This window comes from Ctenocephalides felis, unplaced genomic scaffold (assembly GCF_003426905.1).
Source record: "Ctenocephalides felis isolate EL2017-DRISC unplaced genomic scaffold, ASM342690v1 CF-g0.4_SCAFFOLD_01886, whole genome shotgun sequence".
NCBI classification, from domain to species: Eukaryota; Metazoa; Arthropoda; class Insecta; order Siphonaptera; family Pulicidae; genus Ctenocephalides; species Ctenocephalides felis.
In genome coordinates, this window is record NW_020538040.1 from 50,674,091 (window position 1) to 50,696,233 (window position 22,143).

The 22,143-nt window shown below is 28.1% G+C and overlaps 2 protein-coding genes across 2 annotated transcripts; one reads left to right on the plus strand and one right to left on the minus strand.

The window, feature by feature from the left end:
• The first annotated feature begins 16,904 nt into the window (after nucleotides 1–16,904).
• Nucleotides 16,905–17,828, plus strand: LOC113376939 (translationally-controlled tumor protein homolog). Its single transcript, XM_026617060.1, has 3 exons — nucleotides 16,905–17,055; nucleotides 17,196–17,454; nucleotides 17,549–17,828. Exons 1-3 carry the CDS (start codon nucleotides 17,028–17,030, stop codon nucleotides 17,778–17,780), a joined length of 519 nt encoding a protein of 172 aa, XP_026472845.1. The 5' UTR covers nucleotides 16,905–17,027; the 3' UTR covers nucleotides 17,781–17,828.
• Nucleotides 17,829–19,220: 1,392 nt separating this feature from the next.
• LOC113377908 (dynein light chain Tctex-type) lies at nucleotides 19,221–19,824 on the minus strand. The gene has a single exon (XM_026618362.1). It carries the CDS (start codon nucleotides 19,705–19,707, stop codon nucleotides 19,372–19,374), a length of 336 nt encoding a protein of 111 aa, XP_026474147.1. The 5' UTR covers nucleotides 19,708–19,824; the 3' UTR covers nucleotides 19,221–19,371.
• Nucleotides 19,825–22,143: the final 2,319 nt, after the last annotated feature.

Below are 22,143 nucleotides of genomic sequence, written 5' to 3' on the forward strand. Positions count from 1 at the left end.
GGAAACTGTTTTTAACCAATTAATAAAGCTAAGTACAGAAGGAAGCTCGATGTGTGGGACTTCAAATCGAACCATTTCTGAAACATTTCATAACTGATAAGAAAAAGTATACACATCGAAGGCGAAATAAACCATAGTGTTAGTTATGATGAGCAACGACAAACGTTTACAAGTGAGGAATGACACTGGAAAGGTGATGCTGTGTTTGTGGTGGGATTGGAAGATAATGTTATTCGTGAGCTACTTCCAGTTGATCAAGACCATTAATTATCATCCTACTTTAAATAAATAAAGAGATTACGCCAGACAATTAGAAAAAACGGCCTTAATTGAAGATATTGTCTTCCATCATGACAAAGCCCGACCATACACTTATTTGATGATCTGCCAAAAGTTAGTTGAGAAATTTTGTTCCGAACATTTGTTCCGATCCGATCTCTGCCAAAACTATCTTATAGAATTAAACTGATTTCAAAAAGAGCTTGTAAAAAGCGCTCGATTCAGTATTTCAAACGAAACCACAGAAGTTTTTCAACCGATGGCATCATGGCTCCTCTCGAATAATGAAGCGAAACATTGTCGATATTAATGAAGCATATTTAGTTTGAATAAATTATTTTCACCCCATAAAAAATTTGTTGAGTTTCACTAAATAAACGATATGAACTTTTTACTTGACCCAACATATGTAATTGTAAATTAAAATAAACCAAGTATTCTCACCATTAAGATATTGTTGCATGAGAGCTATTTCTTCTTCCATTAGTGAATTATTGCCAGTAGCCATTTTGATCGGTTTTTATAATTAAATCTCAACTTTTTACTATTTCAATGAGATACTATAATTTTAATCCATTGAAGGCCTCCAATATGATGTACATCAGGTTTATAAAATTGGGTAAAAGGTTATAAAAATGTTTTCGTGTGTCATGATGTTATTTTGTTTTATGAACTGATTTCGATCTAGAAGACACATGGTTTCCATAAATATCATGTGTTTTTATATTTGTATAGTATCACTAAATATTATTCTGACCTTGCGTTTGAAAACTGAATTTATCAATTTTAAGCGTTACAGCATAATCATTTGAGACATTGATAAGTACGCCAAGGAATAAAAAAATAAATATATTCAGGAAATAGTCATAATTTGTAATATATACGCCCTTCGTGAGTTTAATAATTAATACGATTTTTCATATCAATTCATTTGAATATCTACGGTGTTCTTATCGCAAGTCAAGTTTAAGGATTTTGAACCAATTGTGGTTCATGGTTGAGTTAAATGAGTAGCATAGATGAATAAAGCAACGAATTAATTAATTATTATTTAATTTATATTAGATATGTGGAGATAATAAAAATTCTATTCGATGAAACTGGAAATCTGGTGTTGAGGTCACATTTTTGGCGACTTTTACTAAATACAATCATCAAATGAAAATCTACAGGATAGCGTTTTTCTTCTCGAAATATCCTACAATAAATAACTTTAATATAAGCGTTTAAAAACTAAGTTAGGTATAATGTGCACAAGTTCAAATTAATTACTCGATCGTTTTGTACTTCGCTTATAGCCTAACGGCCAGCGAACTATTCGAGTAACCTGTTTTCACAAAGCTAGAATTTTTTTAAATGATATTTTAAATAATGCTAATACTACCCCGCATAGAATCCGTTCGGACGCGCGAAGCAAATCGGAATTTCGAAAATTCTCAATGTGTTCCACAAATTTGATTTAAACAATATTTGCAGCAAAAAAAAACAATAGACTTTCGAATAATGCTAATAAGAAAGTAGTCGAACTAAACGCACTACCCGAAAACATGAATTGATTTCTTTTTATCGTTTTTAGCTAATAAAATGATTATTTGGCATAAATTGTTCTACATTATATGGTCTAATCCAATGTGTGGGAATCATTAATTTCTTTTTCGATATCTGTTATGGTTATGCCAAAAGTGAGTTTGAAAAGGGGGACAATTGGCATATTTTCACTGGTATCTCGGCCATAAGGTGAGGTACAATATTGAAGATTGATATATCGGATTTTTTCAAGAAGACCTTCAAAATGGCGTATAAATTATTTATTTAAATACCAGGATGGGGCCGATTATGTATGGCAATGTGCCCATACCCTTGTGCGTCGTGACTATTTTATACTAGACTGGCAGACCCTTGTAACCGTCAGAATGTTCTGGCTGTTTTACATATACCTTTGAACAGTTAAACGAATACGCCCTAAAAATTGACCCATTTGGAGCAGGTTATAAAAACCTTGTTTTTACATTTTTAAAAATTTAAGGATGATGACGCAACCGCCAGATGTCTACCAGAATGTTACTATCTTAATGAACAGATAATAAAATCATTTAAAAAATTCTAGCTTTGTGAAACATGTTAGTCGAATAGTTCGCTGGGGTTTCTACTAGGGTTCATTGTATACTAACCCAAATTCGAATGTTTCAATTTGCTAAAGTATAATTATCGTTGATAATTAATACATAAAATTAAATATAAATTGTTAATCATTATAAAACTTAATATATATATTATATATATAAACATTCGATTATAATCCTCTACAATTCGGGCTTTAATATTTATATAAATCGTTATATGCGAATACAATTTTCACACTAATAGCAAATTGCCGAATTTACGTCTTTTACCTATCAAAAACAAACTAGTATGCTTTCTACTACAATCTATGAACATGCTTTCGGAACTAGTAAATAAACTCAAAAATTGAAAATTAGATACACCCTCCTGTTTGAGAAATTTGTCATCTCATTTTATTTTTGGAATACCAACATGCATATTATATTACAGATATCAAATAAGCACTTACTTGATAAAGGTGAAGTAAAAGTTAAAATATGAGATTCTCTGACATTTTCTAAGTGACTAGGGCTCGTGCTGAAAAAAAAACATTAATTTAAAATGTAAATATTGAAAAATCAAAAAATAAAGAAACAAAACTAACTTTTTTGATACTGTTACATTTTAAACGTTTGATATTCTGGAATACAAGAATGTATGCGTGCGAATGATAAGTCCTTGTGTTATTGAGCAAAAAGGGTTATCACGTATATTTTTGCAGTTATTAGCGTTAAGGTCTCAATGATTGTGTGAATTAGTTAATATAAAGTATATAATAAATAATAATCGAAATATATAATTATTTAAAAAATTATAAACGTTCGCGGACAAAGGGTAGCCAACGTCTCCGTGATAAACAATGGACGTGGACCACCGCCAGTTGCCACACCGCCTAATGATGCTACCCGTGAACCACCTGTGGTCCGTGGCAAGTAAAACGTTTTAAAATGGCCTCAAATAGATTTATATTATATAATAGGTATGTATTTATAATAGGTTTTACTAATATGCAGACATCTTTTTATTGATTTTTTAGTTCGCCCGTCTGAATAAGTAGTCTCAATAGTTAATGCCATTAACTAAATCCAGAATAATTAAAATTAATTTATTTATTTCACTTATTATTTTTGTTAAATTAAAGTTATAGAATTTAAGAAATGCATTTCAGAAATAGTATTTATTATTTTGATATCAAGATCTTTATATCAAAATAATAAATACTATTTCTGAAATGCATTTCTTAAATTCTATAACTTTAATCTAACAAAAATATTAATTCTTTTGCTATGGTAGTCGAACTTACATCCTTAACCAATTTACTACATATTGAATATTACTAAATGTGAAATTATGACAGGGATTGTTTTATTTATGATATCGATAATAATAATAATTTAAAATCAATATATTTTTACCCTTCTAGATTATATCTAATATTTTGTGTACTAAATTCAAAATAACTAAAAATCAATTTTTAAAAAATATTTATATAATTTAATGATAAACTGTTAAAATGTGAAAATTAATAGGGGGTGGGGGGGCGCTAGAAAAAAAGTTGCATGCGGGCGCTAAGGACCCCAGGACCGGCCCTGAATAATAGTAATAATAATAACTAATAAAGAATGGAATATTAAATACAACAACGAAAATCAATTTTAAATATCGAACTGCTTTTAAATAATATAAATTCGATGAAAACTTATATGTATGATGACATTCGTACAAGATAAAATACGTTTCAATATCAAAATGCAGTTTCACCGAAATTGCTTGTTATTGTACAGTTATAAAACATGATTTAACCAGGTATGAACAAACACCGACTTGACACATGATAACTTAAATACCGAGAATTAAATAAATATCCATCTATAGGAAAATTACAGGTAAAAAAATTGCTACCTGAACTGCAGAAAACTGAAATTTTGAATACACATATTGAAATATTTAACAAACAAAGTACAATTCGTTGGAAACTTGCATATTTTATAAAAAATATTTTAAAAAAACAGAGCATCAATTCAAATCAATAACCATCTTAACAGTAACAAAAAAATTTACTCAACTCAACAACTAAATCACACGCTAGTTATGTTTATAAAACTCTACAAAAGTTCAGAACAAATACTTTATGCAATTTAATTAACATTTTTCACCTAAATCCGAAGAGCATCCTAAAATAGCAGATAATTACAAAATAAAAAATATGCATTAATTATGTTACTTAGAGTATTACACTTCAAAATGTTAAACAGAAATATTAAGCATGCATGGATACTTTTCGTTAAACAATATCCAGTCCTCGTTATAAACACCTTTATGTATAGAATACATCAACATAACTTGTCTGACTTGCTATAATTAGCAATTAAAATATTATAATATAGTTCATAACTTCTTGTTAAAAATACAGGTATTCTATGCTATACCCGAAATATAATTTGGTAACCAACATTAACTATTTGAGAACGGTAATGTACGAATATAAAAAAAGCATGCTATTACCGAGAAATTGGATATTAAATATATTTTTATTGTCCTGTAATATGTGCATCATAATATGGTATTAATATATTTTTCTAATCGTTAAGTTGGAATAATTATTAGAAAATTATCGCACGTTGTCATAACAAATATCACATCTAAATGCTGACTCAATGAAAATAGAACATTGGAAGATTACATTTTACAGTTAAAGCATGTGTAAGCCGAATATCTTGTTGACAGCACTTATAAATAAAATTGCAATTAAATGGTTTATTATAATAAAAATAGGCCGAGTATAAAACGAGCACAAAAAAGCAATAGCAATGGCAAAAACACAATTCAATTTAGAATAAAAATATATGATTAGAGTAAAACAAGAATTTACGCGTGCAAATAAACTTAGACGTAACATTTATGTATACAGCTTTATGAACATTAAGTTTTTATATTATATTGAGGCACATTTGCTTTATTTTATAAAAAATATTCAAATTACAATATCGTTAATATCTTTTACGTAAAATACTTTTAAAGGCACCATGTGAATTACAAACAACGCCATATTATATATTCATATTCTATATTATATATAGTAATTTAATGAGTAGACAGTATGAAATAAACAAATAACTTCACCACGCATCATATTTTTCTACTTTCTGTGTAATAGAGTTACTCGCTCTTGCAGGAGGTAGGTAATAAATAAATTCTCGAATGAAATCACTGATTTACATTATATACATACATATATATATATATATATATATATATATATATATATATATATATAATATATATATATAATAACGTGTAGGCATAATAAAACATATTAGAAGTATTTGCGAAATATTTTGGATTTTGATATAATATTGTAATGTATTGGAGATGACACTGAATATCAAACAATGAGAAACAATGAGAAATTAAGGGAATATTTTCGGCCATAGTCCGTACCATGCGGGGCGCTCTTATACTCGTTTTCCAAAATTATACTTATTATAGAGATATAAGAACAGTTTGGATTTTGTATGTGAACATACAAATGCCACCCCAAATGATTTGTTAGATTACAGACACAAGGCAAATGTTCATAATTGAAAGTTTGGTAAACAAACAAAATATTGTACTTAAAAATATATTTAATGTAAGATAAAATAAAAACCATAAAAATAGATTTAGAATTTTTATGATAATTTAATGAGTAGCCAGTATAAAATAAACAAATAACTTACACCATGCATCATATTTTTCTACTTCTGTTGTAAATTGTAATAGATTTACTCGCTATTGCAGGAGGTAAATAAATATTCTCGTAGGTTATTATGTGCGAAAATGAATGACAAATCATGATTTACCTTATATTATTACATATTTTTTTATATAATATATAGATGTGTGTGGTGTGTGTATATATATATATATATATATATATATATATATATATATATAAATCAACTAATAACAATAACAAACCAGAATGGACTCAGCTCCGATCCATGAGCGGTTACTCTGCGACCAAATCCGTTTGAATATCCAAATATACCGGACATGCTTCTATTACATTATATGAAAAAATGTTTTTTCCTTAAACAATTAAAAACGACGCTATGTATTTAACATTCGTCACCTCACACCACTTCACATAATATTACATCAGAAGAACAGAATTCTCGTTCTACAGTACTTAAATACATTCACTTAAGTTCAAATTTCTGTAATAAAACGTCTTCTCTTGCACACAAGCTGAAACCAACTACTTTGATTTAACACTCGACTTAACAAACGCTGCAGCAGCAGGACAATGCTATGGGCTTTAGAGCATCGGCTCACACCCAGTATAATGCATTGGCATATATATTGGATGCTTATGACTGATTATAAACTTATATAAATAAACTATAGAGATAAGATAAAAAGCTTTTGTATATTGTGGCTTCCAAAAGTTCAAATTCGAATAACAATTGAAAGGTTATTTAAAAAAATATCTTACATTTTCTATACTTTAAACAAACTAGTGGTGCACGGCATCACGCCTTAAGGCAAATTGCTGGAATTTCCTGTATCGTAATTCAATATTTTTAAAAGCTTTAAATTTAAAAAAAAACGTGACAAATGACATTTTTAACTTCCCGTTATAGTAATCGCAAAAAAAATCGAAAATTAAATTTTTTATATATTTTTACGTTTTAAAGGTTTCTGAGTATTTTGGCATACCTTAGAAAAAATGGATGTGTGTTTGTGTGCGCGTGTGCGTGTGTGTGTGCGGATACAAATTTTCGTCGACGATTTCGGGAACACCGATCAACCGATTTGAATAATTCAAAAAACATTCGATTCATATTGATAAGGAGACGTGCTGATTAGTTTTTGGCGAACGCAGGTCTAGCCGTTCCGAAGATACGGGGCAAAAAGTGCCGAAAATGGTAACTCAGTTTTTAAGAGAATAGAGCGTCCGATTTTAATAATTCAAACAACATTTTACTTGTATTGACAAGATAAAGAATTGATCAAATTTTCATGAAGGCAGGTGTAGCGGTTTCGGAGACCTTGCGCGCTTGGACATTTCGTCTCTATGCAGTTAAAGCAGTACGATTGCTTTGAAAAAAGTTCAGAATTTCCAAAATATGTCAAAATAAAGAAAACATTTTTTTTCAATTTTTTTTGTTCAAAAAAAAGTAATTTTTTGTCAAATTTATAGTTTCTCAAAAATTTAATTTTTTCGAAGTAAAATTTCTTCAAAAATGTTAATCGTTTTAAAAAAAAATAATAATTTTTGATATGAGAAGTTCCAGCAATTTGCCTTAAGGCACGATTTATTGGTTATCCGATTGAAACCGCTGGACCGGCCGGCCCTCCCAAAATACAAGTAAAAGGTTTTTTTGAATCATTTAAATTAGACCTTCCGTTCTCTCAAAAACTGAATTACCATTTTTTTTACATGGTACATATTTTTCGTAAAAAATTCAAGGTCTAATAGAACAAATTTAATTAGTTACGGTAAATATTCGATATTTTCAGGCTTAAAATTTTGAATAACAATGAGTCCTCAAATTGTTAGAGTAACATTAGGTTTACGGAATCCGTTAATATGAGGGAATTCGAACTTTAAAATGAAATGCTAAAAGGCCGTAGTACTAATCTTAACTAATTTATGTCGTTAATTCATAATTTTATCAATAGATATTATACAATATATACAATTATAACTTTGATTAAATTTCAAAATTTTGTAAATCATATGTGGTATAATTATCACTACGGTAAACGTAGAGATTGGTATACCAAAAAATCGTAAAACGTTAATCTTTAAATTGACAGGGTAGCTTATTAGTATTACGCAAAAAAATATATATTTGCTTCATAACATGCCTTCAAATAGTAAATATAATTGCAACGAGGAGTCTGAGATTATATCATGTTTTATTTTATATTTTGTATACAATAAAATCGCTAACAAAAATATAATCGCGTCACTCGAAAGTCGTTGCTACAGTATCAGTAAAGACGTCAACATCAGGATTTCGAAAAATGTAGCCAAAACATATAATAAAAATAAAACCTGTAATTTTTATATATATATTCTAATAATGTAGCATGTGAAAAATGCATAAAAGATATCTCAAAAAAACGTAATTTATGAAATTTATAAATATATTAATAAGAAGTTCTTATCGTAGATATATCCCACATTCAATAAATATGAATGTCATTCATATAGAAACTTTTAAATTTTGAAATCTCTATACAATCAATTGCTGATCAATACGAACGAATGCCGTATCTTTTTATCATGTCTCTAGCATCTAGCAAAAAATGGTGTTCTGAAAGATCCTAAACACCACTAGTAGAAACATACAGCGCTCTAAACAAACCGAAGTTGATAAAATAAGCGAACAAAGTAAATAATGTTTTTAATAAGAAAATAATGATGTAATAATTCGTTCATAATATGCTGTCATAAATCAGTTCCTCGCAAATGATAGCCACACATCATTGACTATACATAGACTCAGCAGTTATAATATAAATTTTAATGCATCACTAATACTTTCGTTAATAAATTTTACTAGTAAGATCAACGTTTCTAACCGTGCTAATCGCTACCGCTAATCAACCACGCTAATCAACGTTTCTAACCATGTTTTACAGTTGCAACAAATTATGCACATATTAATATACTAGAAATATTGTTAAATAAATTATTCCTGTAAAAAGTTAAATTCGTAAAAACGTATGCCTTGGCACGATGTCAATTTTTAGGTTCAGTTCGTAGCCGCAAGCGGAATTTAACTGGCATTAAGAAAATATTTTAATAAAAGATCACATGAATTTTTCGATCATATTCACATGATATTAGTTTACGTAAGATAAATTATAGAAATAAAATTTTCAGTAAATTTCCGAGAAAAGGGTAATAATTAATAAAAATTTTAGATTGTTCTGACGATTTCAAAGTTGACTTTAAGTGATGCCGGTCCAGCCATTTAATAAACAAAGAAAATATGGCGAAAATAAGCCATTCGGTTTTTGAAAAACTATTAAAGTACTAACGGTACTTTGAGAAACAAGTTTAGCGATTTTGAAGATACGGAGGAAAATTAACATTTGGTGGTCAAAAGTTCCTTAAACATAAGCTATATGCAGACATGTCCGAGTTATTGAATTTTTATAGACATTAAAGCAATATGCATAATTTTAATTAATGAATTATTATTATTTTATTTAAAGCACTAATGTTTTAAAGATTTTTTTCTTAATTTTAAAACCTTAATAAAATACTGTAAAAACTACTTTTTTGACTGCTGTGATATTATTATCGTAAATATAATTAAAATATTTGATGGCGTACAACGTTATATTTTGTTTCTTCAAATAAGGAAACAAATATTATAAAATTTCAAAATTGAACAATAAAATTTACAAGACATTAAACATAAAGTCAATATTACATATAAATATTATATAAAATGAACAAATGTGTTTCTAAGTATTTTTTCAGTTCAAGTTGTTATCTAAGTTCTATTTATAAAAACGCAAGATGTTAATTATCAATAATTACGAATTTAGAATTTTTGTAGTTGTAGAATTATCTTTATATCTTTGTCTAAATCCATTGTCATGCACGTCACTTAAGTATCATTTTCAGTAATTATTATTAAATTAAGCTTTTTAAGAAATATTGTATTTAAATAACAAGCGGAATAATAGTAAGTCAGTTTTATAGAGAACCATTTCAACGACCATCAAATAGCTTAAGTTTTTTTTGTATTTTGCAGGTATGTTATAAATGTTGAAAATACCGATAAATAAATAGAAGTATAATAAAAACCTGACTCTGTCAATAATTTGAGCAAGACCCTTAAAAAAGTAGAATATTATATATTTGGAATCTTGTTTTTTTAGCTCATTAGTTACTTCAAGCATAGTTAACTTCTCGTTCAAGTCTGAAAAGCTTCAAAACGAGTATAGTCAAATGCGTAATAGAAATATTTAGATTTAAAAATAGGTTAGGAAATAGATAGCCTACTACCGAGTATACAAGTACACGTGCGCTATTCATATATTAGGCTGTATAAGATAAATAGATAGACTAATGCGCAACAGCTCAATCTGTACACTACCAATTAATTTATTAACGTAATAATAAAATAATATACAGCAAAGAGTTGGGCGAAGGAAACAAGTAATAGGACAATTTTAAGCGAGTGGGCTCCAAATTACACTGAACGGGAGTATAATATGGCATCAAAAATATAAGAACTTTCATATAATATTTTGGATTTATTAGATTTTAGATTATTAGAAGTCCTGATCAATTTATGTTGTAATATAAAAATCAAAACATTGTTTTTTTGCAAATTATTATTATACTATATTTTCAAAAAGTGCTGATATGATAACAATATACGCACATTGATCAAATCTTCGTTCTTTAATCAAATTTTAAATAATAAAATTTTCATCCAACATTATTTATTTATTTGAAATCTACTGAAACTAAATACACGTCAAAGTTCAGTAGCAATTCTTTTCTCACCATACTAAGGATATAAACATAGTAACCGCTGCATTGTCAAATATTACTCATAATATACTACTCGCCCTTTACTTTGCAAAATATACTTTTACTCTTAATCCTTAGATAATTTCAAATAAAATGGTTTAACCCTTTCTATAACGAACACAAATTTACCACATTATATACAAACTCTTTAAAACCACATTGACCATTCAGAAAAATCACAAATAAACAAACACACGCGATGAGTTTTAAGAAAAGGCAATGTGAATTCTGAATGGACCACGCACGTTCACAGAATAAGCTGAGATGGGAGATGATACGCGCGCGCGCACTGCCGAAAATAAGCCCGGGAGTACAAAGCTAAAGATCAAAGCATGAATTCTATTAGACGAAAGCACACGACCAATACGCCGTTTCGAAAAAATAGTACGAAACATTACAGACGATATAGCTCTGCGTAGCTATTTTATAAACAAAATATCGAAGCGCGTAAGCGCCGCGTCGCAGTCTAACGGATAAACATTGGAATGAACTAAGAACTAAGAGTTTGACCAGTTCTTCGTTTCCTCAAGACAAATATAACGTTTTTTGGATTATTCAAATCGGACGCTCCGTTCTCTCAAAAACTGAATTACCATTTTTAGCCCGCATTTTCGAAAAGGTTCGACACTCCTTTGCCAAAAACTAATCAGCACGTCTTCCCATTAATACAAATCATTTTTTTTTTTTAATTATTACTTGCACCCATACGTACGTACAGATACATAAAAAAGTACGTACAGATACATAAATTCTCATTAGATTATTTTGCCCTGCGGGAAGGTAATAAAGCTGATAATGCTAGTTTCTTCATTGCGTGCTAAAAAGTTTCGGTAATAGCCCATATACTAAAATTTGTATATCGGTTTGAGAAACTTTCGTCTGCCTGTACACAATTAACACGTTCACTGTGTTCACGTCAAGATACTCCTAGGACCCATTTGACATGCGGATCGCACAATTATGCGTCGTGGCTGTAATTGTAATCAGATCGACCAAAAATTGACAAAACATCTATTAGACCTCCTACAACAACATTTTATAAAAAAAAAAACTAATTCAGGATAGTAGTAGTTCGAATCATGAATTGTGGTTCATCAATATTGCACCGAAGTGAAAGTGAAAAATTTACCAGTTTGATTCATACAACCGAAATACAGCTGAAAAAATATTATTGTATTATTGTGTTATCTTCTATATATATAAAAATAAGTCGGGTTTTTCTTCCTGACGAAATATCTCCAGAACGCACGAACCGATTTCGACAATTTTGCATTCGTTGGAAAGGTCTCGGGCTCCGCAAGGTTTATAGCTAAGAAAATTAGTTGTGCATGGCATCGTGCCTTAATGTAAGCTGCTGGAACTTCACGCACCGTAATTAAAAATTCGAGTAATAACATCAGTGAGAATTATCAGAATTATGCTTGGTTAAGTCAACGAGCAATTCTTGGCGCAATGAATAATGATGTACACGCACTAAATTTCACCATTCAATCAAATATTGCTGGCGATTTGGTGACATACCAATGATTCCGACTGGTCTTCCGTTTGAGTTCAAACGATTGCAATTTCCAGTTCGCCTTGCGTTCGCAATAACAAGTTGCAAGGCCAATCGCTTAGTGTTTGCGGGACAAATTTCAAATAGATTATTTAGAAAATCATTGTTTTTCACATGGGCAGTTATACGTTGCCTGTTCACGAGTTGGAAAGCAAATAATAATATGGGACGCTGGCTGCATGTCTAAATGGGACCCGGGTGCATGTACTGCACACGATGTTATTTATATCAGTCATGTGACGTACTGAACGGAAAGCGTCGATTCCTTCCGAACGATGATAGCAGGGATTGTAAACTATTAAGAGTATTTTACCAACTCATAGTATTGCAAATATATATATATATATATATATATATATATATATATACAGGGCCGGTCCTGGGGTTCTCAGCGCCCGCATGCAAGATTTGTTTTAGCGCCCCCTCCCCCCAATAATTTTAACTGTTTTAACAGTTTTTCGTTAAAATTATATAAACATTTACGTAATTTTTTTTTGATTAATTTTTAGTCTTTCTGGATTTAGTACACAAAAAAATAGATAAAATCTAAAAGCGTATAAAATACATTGATTTAAATTTATTTAGAAAATCCAGGCGACTCGCGGGTTGATCATAGTCAAATATTTTTAAATTCTCAATTATTTCTAATGTATGTGTAATATTAATATATATTTGGGTTTTGAAACATTTAACTTATTTATTATGCGATTTATTCTATAGAACAAATCACGCCAAAAAAGCAAAAAAAAAAAACTAGTATTTGATTTTTAAACACAACACTCGTATTTTCATGTTTTAATTTAAATTAAATTTTCACTATTTACAATATCCAAAATTGAATCGTAAACTTCTCCTTATTGGTATCGTAAGGGCCGAATTGTATTCAACTTTATTTTCCCATCAGATACAGAGTATCAGATTGTTGTTTTAAAGTTAAGCTTTTAAATTATTTTTTAAAGTGTCCAAAGATTAGTAAAAGATGCAAAGAAATTACTTATTCCCTTAAGTATACGGGAACGGGAACAAACAAATTATAATTGTATCTGTATTATTTCCGCATAGTTAATAATTAAATTTTGTATAAAAAAGGTTAAAGATTTTGGTTCCTAAGTACATTTTGCTTCCATTTTTCATATTTGCTCCATAAACCTAACCACGCATGTCTTCAACGTTCAAAGTTCAGCAGATGTGAAACATTTGCAACAAAAACAGAAATTACAATTCAATTTTTCGGAATAAACAAGCCATTTTCTAAGCACTGATTTCCCATTTTCCATTTTCTTTAGTATAATTAGTATATGTTTCTTTGCATTTCAACTAAGTCAGCTTACCATTTTTCACCAATAACGCCCAATAATTAATTTAAACTTTCGTAGGTTTGCTCTTACAGGATTGAACACTAAATAATTTCTTTTTCGATTCAACGTTAACTTCAAACGAAAAAAAATTAATAAGTACATTAAACAATAATAAGTAGAACATTAATTTACAAATTTGCAGAGTTATTATTTGGTTAATTGTTTCTATTGATATTACATTGCAAACTGAATATGTTTTTTGTGTCTCATAGTTAAGTTGGATTGTTTATTATAATCTATTAAGTATTCTGGATTTTATATTTAAAAAAATATATAAATAATATATTATAAATTTTATTTCCGAACCTCGTTTTGGCGCCCCCTTAGGGCGTGCGCCTGCATTTTTGCATGCATTGCATTCATATGTATATAGGGTATATATTTCATATATATATATATATAGGAGTATGTAAATTTGGTATATATATATATATATATATATATATATATATATGTTGAGTATATAAAATCCTTGGCAATTTAGACAATTTAATTTGTATACTAAGTTACTTAAAATATTCGGATCGAATTTAGATTTAGTGAATAATGTTGAAAGAGCGTTATCTGAGGTAAAGACTACTGAAACATTATGTTTAACTCTTCATTTTACCTCAGATAACACTCTTTCAACATTTAGTGTAATTTAGTATACAAATTATTGTCTAAATTTCCAAGGATTTTACATTGGCGAAACTAGCCAAAATTTACACAAAAGGATCTCTCAACATAGAAATAATTCAAAAAATAAAAATCAGTATAGAACAATGCTCTCAGATCATATCAACACCCTTTAATATAACATTGATTTTCTAAACCCAAGTATTTTGAAAACAATATATTTAACGGAAGATTTAGTGAAGGTTGTCTAATATCGTTAAGCAATAAAGCATTCAACAAGAGACTTGACAGCTATTCACTCTGCAATGATTGCAAAATATTCCTTGACAATTTTTCAAACAATATTATTACTGAATAAGCATGTCCCTTTTTATTACTTTCCGTAACCATATGTTTTTACCAGTTTGCACATTTTTAAAAAAAATTCTGTACACACATACATTCAGCATTTAGGCTTCAACAACTATGTACACAAATTTAGTTTTTTAACTCAAATTCATAATTAGTTCTAAATAGTTGAACTTGAATTAGTTTGAAATGTTAGTTTTTTAACTCTAATTCATAATTAGAGCCAAACTAATAGATCTATTATGCACGAGAGTCTTAAAAACTATCAATGCCATCAGAAGGATTAGATCCATAATAAATCAGGATTGTGCCAGAAAGATCTAATTTGCTATGTACCATTTTGTACTTTCATATGAAATATTAACTTGAAGGTTCAGTGCACACACTTCCAAAGTTATGGATATTCAAAAGAGCCTCTCGAGAGCATGCTGATAAAAAAAATTATATATTGAGAAGTGATATCCATGACCACAATACGCAAAATAAAAAAGCTATTAGAATAGAGAACTACATTAGGTGCCAAGATATTTGACAAGATACTTGATGAATAAAAAGCTAAATTTTAGCAATTGTTTGCTAAATAATCCCATGTCGATGTTGAAATGTCGATAATATTCAACAACCGTTTTCTTAAAAAAAAATCTATACAGATCATTGTTAAATTTGAAATCCAAAACTCTATTAATATATATATTAACAGCATTTAAAAAATTAAAACCTCAAACCTAGGCGAAAAATGTTAAACTGTTTCATCACCTTATATCAAATACTCATACTACTTATGAATGAAACTTTCCAATAACATACACGCAAGTAGTATGTACTTCTAAAAAATCTCTTACAACAATTTTTACACAACTTGAAATTTGAAGCTAAAGAATTGTGAACATAATTTTTAATTTTGTTTGCAATTTCACAAATTTATATGTCTTAATTTAACTATTGGAATTATTGCCCGGAATTAGCCATAGTATATGAATATTGTAGTGTTAATTTATATACATGTTTCTTTTTTTATTTCACTGAATGATAATCTTCACGTAAACTGAAACTTTACGTACTTCATTTTTAACTTGGAGTTTAATAATGAGATATGTTTCTTCATAGTTCCAGAGAAAGGGGGTATTGCATATTCCCAAATCATAGACTGAAGCAAACAAAAAATTAAATACCATTCATTTTCCAAGGATTTCCCCAGAATATGTACTGAACTATTAATTTATATCCAATGTTTTCATTAGTGTAATACTATAATAATAATAATATATATAATAATAATATATAAATATTTATTTTTGTACTAGTTATATAATATAAATAGTATTTGCTTTTCTCATTTTATCAACAACTTGAATTAAATACACAAAGTGATTTTATTGAGCATTGTGTGCAATTAAAAATAAACAAAGTATCAAATGAATAACTTGAATGACACATAATATGTAAAACATGACAGTTCAATTGCTTACCCATTTACGAAAGTCGTATCTTCTAATTTCGGATCACTATCAACATTATCCATTTTGTCTTGATTTAAACTTACATAGGCCCAATACTATCTAGTTTTGTAAAATATAAAATATAACGAAATACTCTCAAATAATTTTACACAAAGCAAATGTAACAGTCAGTTTCGCCAGTTACGTGTTTGATTTCACAAGATGACAGTTCATAAAATTGCCAACTGTAGCAACTAAATAAACTAAATATTTATCTATGGACTCAGAACTTTTGCTTGTTTTATATTTGACTTTTGTAAGTTAGATTTTAATAATGTAATAAAATTCATATGATATTATTTGTGAGTCTGATATTTATATTGCAACCCGTTTTAAAGAAATAGTTTTCATTAAATGATAAGCACAATAAAACTTTAAAATACAATGTATATTGCCTCACGCACAATAAGTATGTTTATTGATGGATTTAATAACACTTAGCAGTGAATAATTAAAACCTGCCTATAAAACACAACTTTGCAAAATCATACAAAAATAAAATTATTTTTACGTAGTGCATATTATGTTGGCTACATTTGCCGCATGACGCTGAAGTTGAAGAATGTAAAATTTATTATGTTGCCACACTTGATATCCCCTATATCATATTTCTGACCGATGACATGACCGTCCTTTCCGGTAGTGTCTTTACTCCGAGCAAGTCGTGGGACGACTCATTATTATTTATTTTGTGATAATCTTTTAAATCTCCTAAAATGAGGATCTACAAAGACATCATTACTGGTAAGTCTAAAAATCATCTTCTATGTCTCGTTCGTATTTGAGTTGGATTAGTGTAAAGTTTTAGTGTTTATGAGTAGAAATGACAAGTGAAATTTAATACGTTTGTGAAAGATACGTATACATTTTTTATTTCGTTTCAGGTGATGAGATGTTCTCAGACACATATAAAATAAAGTTGGTCGATGAAGTTTTGTACGAAGTGACCGGCAAATTGGTTTCAAGGTCTCAAGGGGATATCCAAATTGAAGGTTTCAACCCATCTGCTGAAGAGGCTGATGAAGGAACTGAAACAGCCACGGAATCTGGTGTTGATGTGGTCTTAAATCACCGCCTTTGTGAAACTTTTGCCTTCTCAGATAAAAAATCATACACTCTTTATTTAAAAGATTATATGAAAAAGTGAGTTCAAATGTCAATTTCAAACTTAATCTCAATGTGTGTTATCAAAATTTTAATCTTAAAACTCAACTCGTGTGTCTAATTAAAATTTTAGATTGGTGGCGAAATTAGAGGAGAAATCACCAGAACAAGTTGAGGTATTCAAAACAAATATGAACAAAGTCATGAAAGAAATATTAAGCCGTTTTAAAGAAATGCAAATGTTCACTGGTGAATCAATGGATTGTGATGGCATGGTTGCTCTTATGGAATATCGTGAAATAGATGGTGAATCTGTTCCAATTCTGATGTTCTTTAAACATGGTCTAGAAGAAGAGAAATTTTGAACAATACAACTATTTTATTTATGTGAAACTCCATCTTAATATTACTGTATTTTTGTATTTATTTTTATGAATATTTCTCATTTTAATGACTTACATTTTGTATATATTTCAAATATGTTCTGATCTGTGAATAATAAAATAAAGGTTTTCACAATGTACACTGTAAATTTTATAAAAACCTTTAATTTTCAGGTATATTATGCATAAAATATTTAAGTCAAATTTATGCTTACGAGTAAATGTACCCATGTTACCTATGCTGTAAGCCATAAGTTATGTAAAATCATTTCCTATTACTTTTTTTTGTACAGTTATTTAGTTATCAAGCTATTTGCAATGCTCTTACATAAATTAAACGTTCTTATCCAGTGATTTATGTAAAAAAATAATGGTGTGTGATATTCATATTGATAAAAATATGTACATTTAAATGTTGATTTAACTTTTGTATTGATACAATTCTTAAATTAACCTTAAGCGAAAAAAGCATTTGAATTTGTTGTTTGTACCAAAAAACAATTTTTATATCACTTATCAACCGATTTGAATAATTCAACAGAAGTTGATTAAAACAAATTGTGTAAAGATTTGATTAATTTTGAAGAGAGGTCAGACCGTGGCATGAAGGAAAAAGTAAAACAAAAGGGCATTTGTCTCTAGAGAACAAATCAGCTGATTTTAATTATTCAATTTGCATTGATGGTCTTTGTAGTTGAATAATTTAAAATAAAGTATGCCTTTATTATAAAGTTATCAGCAGTTTCGAACATATCGAGAAAACTACAGCAATATAGTAGTCAAAAAAAAACAGCTTTTATAAAAAAAATTTAATTTGATAATATTTAGGTTAATAATATGCATAATATTAACTATCATTGAAATTGACTTTATACATCAACAATTGTAACCTTTGAAGAAAAACTTGATTAGCACAAAAAATTAAATTGGCTGTTTTATGTATAGAATTAGGCCTCTGTACCGACATGCATTTTTTATGAAATCTTTAATTTTGATATATAGTTTTTTTTTTTTCAAATGTTTTAATAATTGATTCAAATCGTATAATAGAATATTGCAAGAAAAAGCCAAAAGTTTTATGAAGAAAAATTAACTTAACAAATAGACAATATGCATTTAATTAATTTCCTAATGACCTCGATTAAATAATAGAAAGTGAATTTCATGGTTTCAATGACATAACTATATCTTTAACGATGTATAGTAGATAAGTATAAAATAATTAGCAATAATTGGTTGTAAAATGAATGGGATATATATATATATATATATATATATATATATATATATATATAAATGAAATCAAAATTGATTGATAAACAATTACCATAATTCAAAACATGTTGAAATAAACAACATATCATTGCATAAACTTAATACTAGAATTGAAGTGTTAGGTCAAATTTAACTACAACAGATTCTTTGAAAATTTTTATTTTTCCACTATATAAGTAAGCATGATTCTAAGCTCATTCATATTAAAATAAATAAACCTAAATCTTACATGTCAACAGTGCCACAAAGAACATTAGAATAAATAAACTTACAAATTTAGCATAAGCAATTAATTAACTTAAATTGCTAGTCCAAAAACTGACACAATACAGTACATGGTTTTGTTTTCCCAGCGAACAGTACAAGATCCATCGGTGCTATTGTCCCAGAAACATGAACTAGCCGTGTGTAAACCAGCACCATTCTTTTGCATAATAGTGCATGTAACTATATATTTATAAGGTTTCTGTAATTTGGTGAGAGCGCTGAGACATGCCTCCACTACCGACGATGTCCATTGATTGACTTTATTGTGTATATATGCATTTCCACCAATTGAATTCTCTATCGCCTCTTTAATAATCTTACTGACGTCATCCACAACAAATTGTGTCTCTTCTGTCAAATCATCCATTTCTTCATAATATTTTGAATGATCGCACTTATAACTGATTAAACATAACACGAAACGTTCATATATGTTGTATTCCAACAAATTATTAGCCACTGATCATGCTGTGGTGACTCAGAATTTGACGTTCATTCAACACAAAACAGGTTCGAAAACTTAATAAAATTTTATTACTCACTAGATTTTCAAACGCGCTTAATTTAAAATCAAAGTTCATAGTATGTTTTTTTTATAAAGATTATTTGTCAAAATAAATTAATTTATATACTAAAATTCAAAATTAAATAAAACAAGTTAGATTTCTAATTACTTAGGCTTTTTGCATTTTAGTTTTTAATTTATATATAAATATAATTAATTTATTGTTGATGTATATCTTGTTATTAGACTTTGTTATTACATATATCAACATCAAATTCAGAATTACAGAAAATATATATACACAGATATTATTTGCAATTAGATTGTAAATGTGCATTATATACTTCATGCAAATATAAATTAATATACAATTTATAAAAAAATGTTGTCAAATGCTTACATCTTTATTCAGATGACAAGTTTGTCAACATCAATTATCTATCTACATAGTGTGGTACTTTCTTTCAAAGTAACCAAGTTACGTCATGAGTGTTCAAATATGCAAAGCTTTGATCCTTCAAATCAATACATACCTTAAATGTATGTACACAATCAATAATACTTAAGAAAAATAGAACTAAAACATCACAGACCCCTTGCTTGTAACATTATGCAAGAAACGTGATAATGAAACATAGCATTTAAATGTTTTTCATTTATTATTAGGCTACTTAATACATTATAACAGTTATTCATAGTAAACAATTTTTATAGCAAAATGATAACAATGCAGTATAAAAATTTAAATGTTCAATTAAACAGAAGCACTGAATTTATTTGAATTTCATTTAAATATATTTTCTGCTCACATAGATCTATGGTGATCACAAACATATTTTAAACACCGCATTTGCTTCCAATTCATGACATAAAAACCTAACTAGTACAAAATTAAAAGTTGAATGAAAGAAAAGTCAGTATATTGCACGTATTGAAATCTCATTAGTAAATTTTAAACAGGAGTACTGATATAATTAAAAAATGCAGAATTTTTATAGAATCTAATAAATCTGTCCTAAAGATTTTACAAAGTTCATATTTACAACTTATAGCGTAAAGTATCATTAAAAGTATCCAAAATCATTTAATAAAAATACTTTTCTTAATCATATAAGTAATTTACACTCTAGACTCGATTGTCAAAAACGACCACTAATGATTATCTTTAACCATAGTGGAAAATGTAATGAATTCTTTTGTATGGCAATTGGAAAACATTTTTAAATATATTGTAAGATATTAAGTTGTATGTAAAACTGATTTAATTAGAATAATAAAGTTATTACATATTTGTTCAAAAGTCATATTCCACTACTTCTTGATAAAAACTCAATCAGCGGTTGTTTCCAAGATTCTTTTTGTGATAAAAAGTAACTATCACATAATACATTTAAAAAAAAATCCTTTCAGATTTTTCAGTTTCTTCTCATAGATAAATGCTATAATTATCTGAATACATACTATGAACTTCAAAATTATCAAATTAAACATAAATCAATTGATATTTAAGAATTTAATTTATAAAAAGATATTGCAAAAACATGAATAAAAAACAAAAATCTAATATATTGCATTGTAACTACATAAAAATATAATCCAAAAATAATGTAATACTTAAAACTAGATAATATGAGTTTGACTTCCTCTTTCTCCATATACAATTCATTGTATAATGTCACCTCAATTTGGATTTTTTTCTATTGGATACAGAAAACAATATTTGTGAAGTCCTTAAAAGTATATTATTATATATGAAAAAATGTTACACATTTACATACATTTGTTAATTTAATATAATGATAACCATAAGATAATTCATATATTATAATCGAGAATGTGGAACAATTACAAAACTTATGGTCAAATAAAAATTAATAGAACCAATAATAACAAAGCATTAATCGAATATAACAAAATGAATCAAACATTTTTTTAATCATATACTAAACATAAATGAGTTGTATAAAGGTAATAAGAGAAATTAATTTAAAGCTATTGCCAAATGACACATAAATCCAAGTAATAATTTGATGTTGGAATATATTACTAAAAATATATAATATGATAATTTGAAACATTTCACAACAATTTTTGCAAAGAATCAATTTCATTTCAGTGAAAAACAGTTGGTATCATATCAAATATTTATCTATAGTACCAAGCACAACCTTCACTTAGAGCTTTTTGTTCTATTTACAATGTTATTGCTCATAAAAATAAAAGAAATTACTTCCTTAATCAACTATGAAAATCATTCATAGTTCATTCCTCGAATTTAGTAAAATATAATATACAGGT

Excerpts from the sequence above, each read along its gene's own strand:
- LOC113377908 (XM_026618362.1), bottom strand. The coding sequence starts at position 19,707 with ATGGATGATTTGACAGAAGAGACACAATTTGTTGTGGATGACGTCAGT.
- LOC113376939 (XM_026617060.1), top strand. The coding sequence starts at position 17,028 with ATGAGGATCTACAAAGACATCATTACTG. Across the intron at positions 17,056-17,195 it reads CTACAAAGACATCATTACTG|GTGATGAGATGTTCTCAGAC; the intron begins GTAAGTCTAAAA and ends ATTTCGTTTCAG. Across the intron at positions 17,455-17,548 it reads TTAAAAGATTATATGAAAAA|ATTGGTGGCGAAATTAGAGG; the intron begins GTGAGTTCAAAT and ends TTAAAATTTTAG.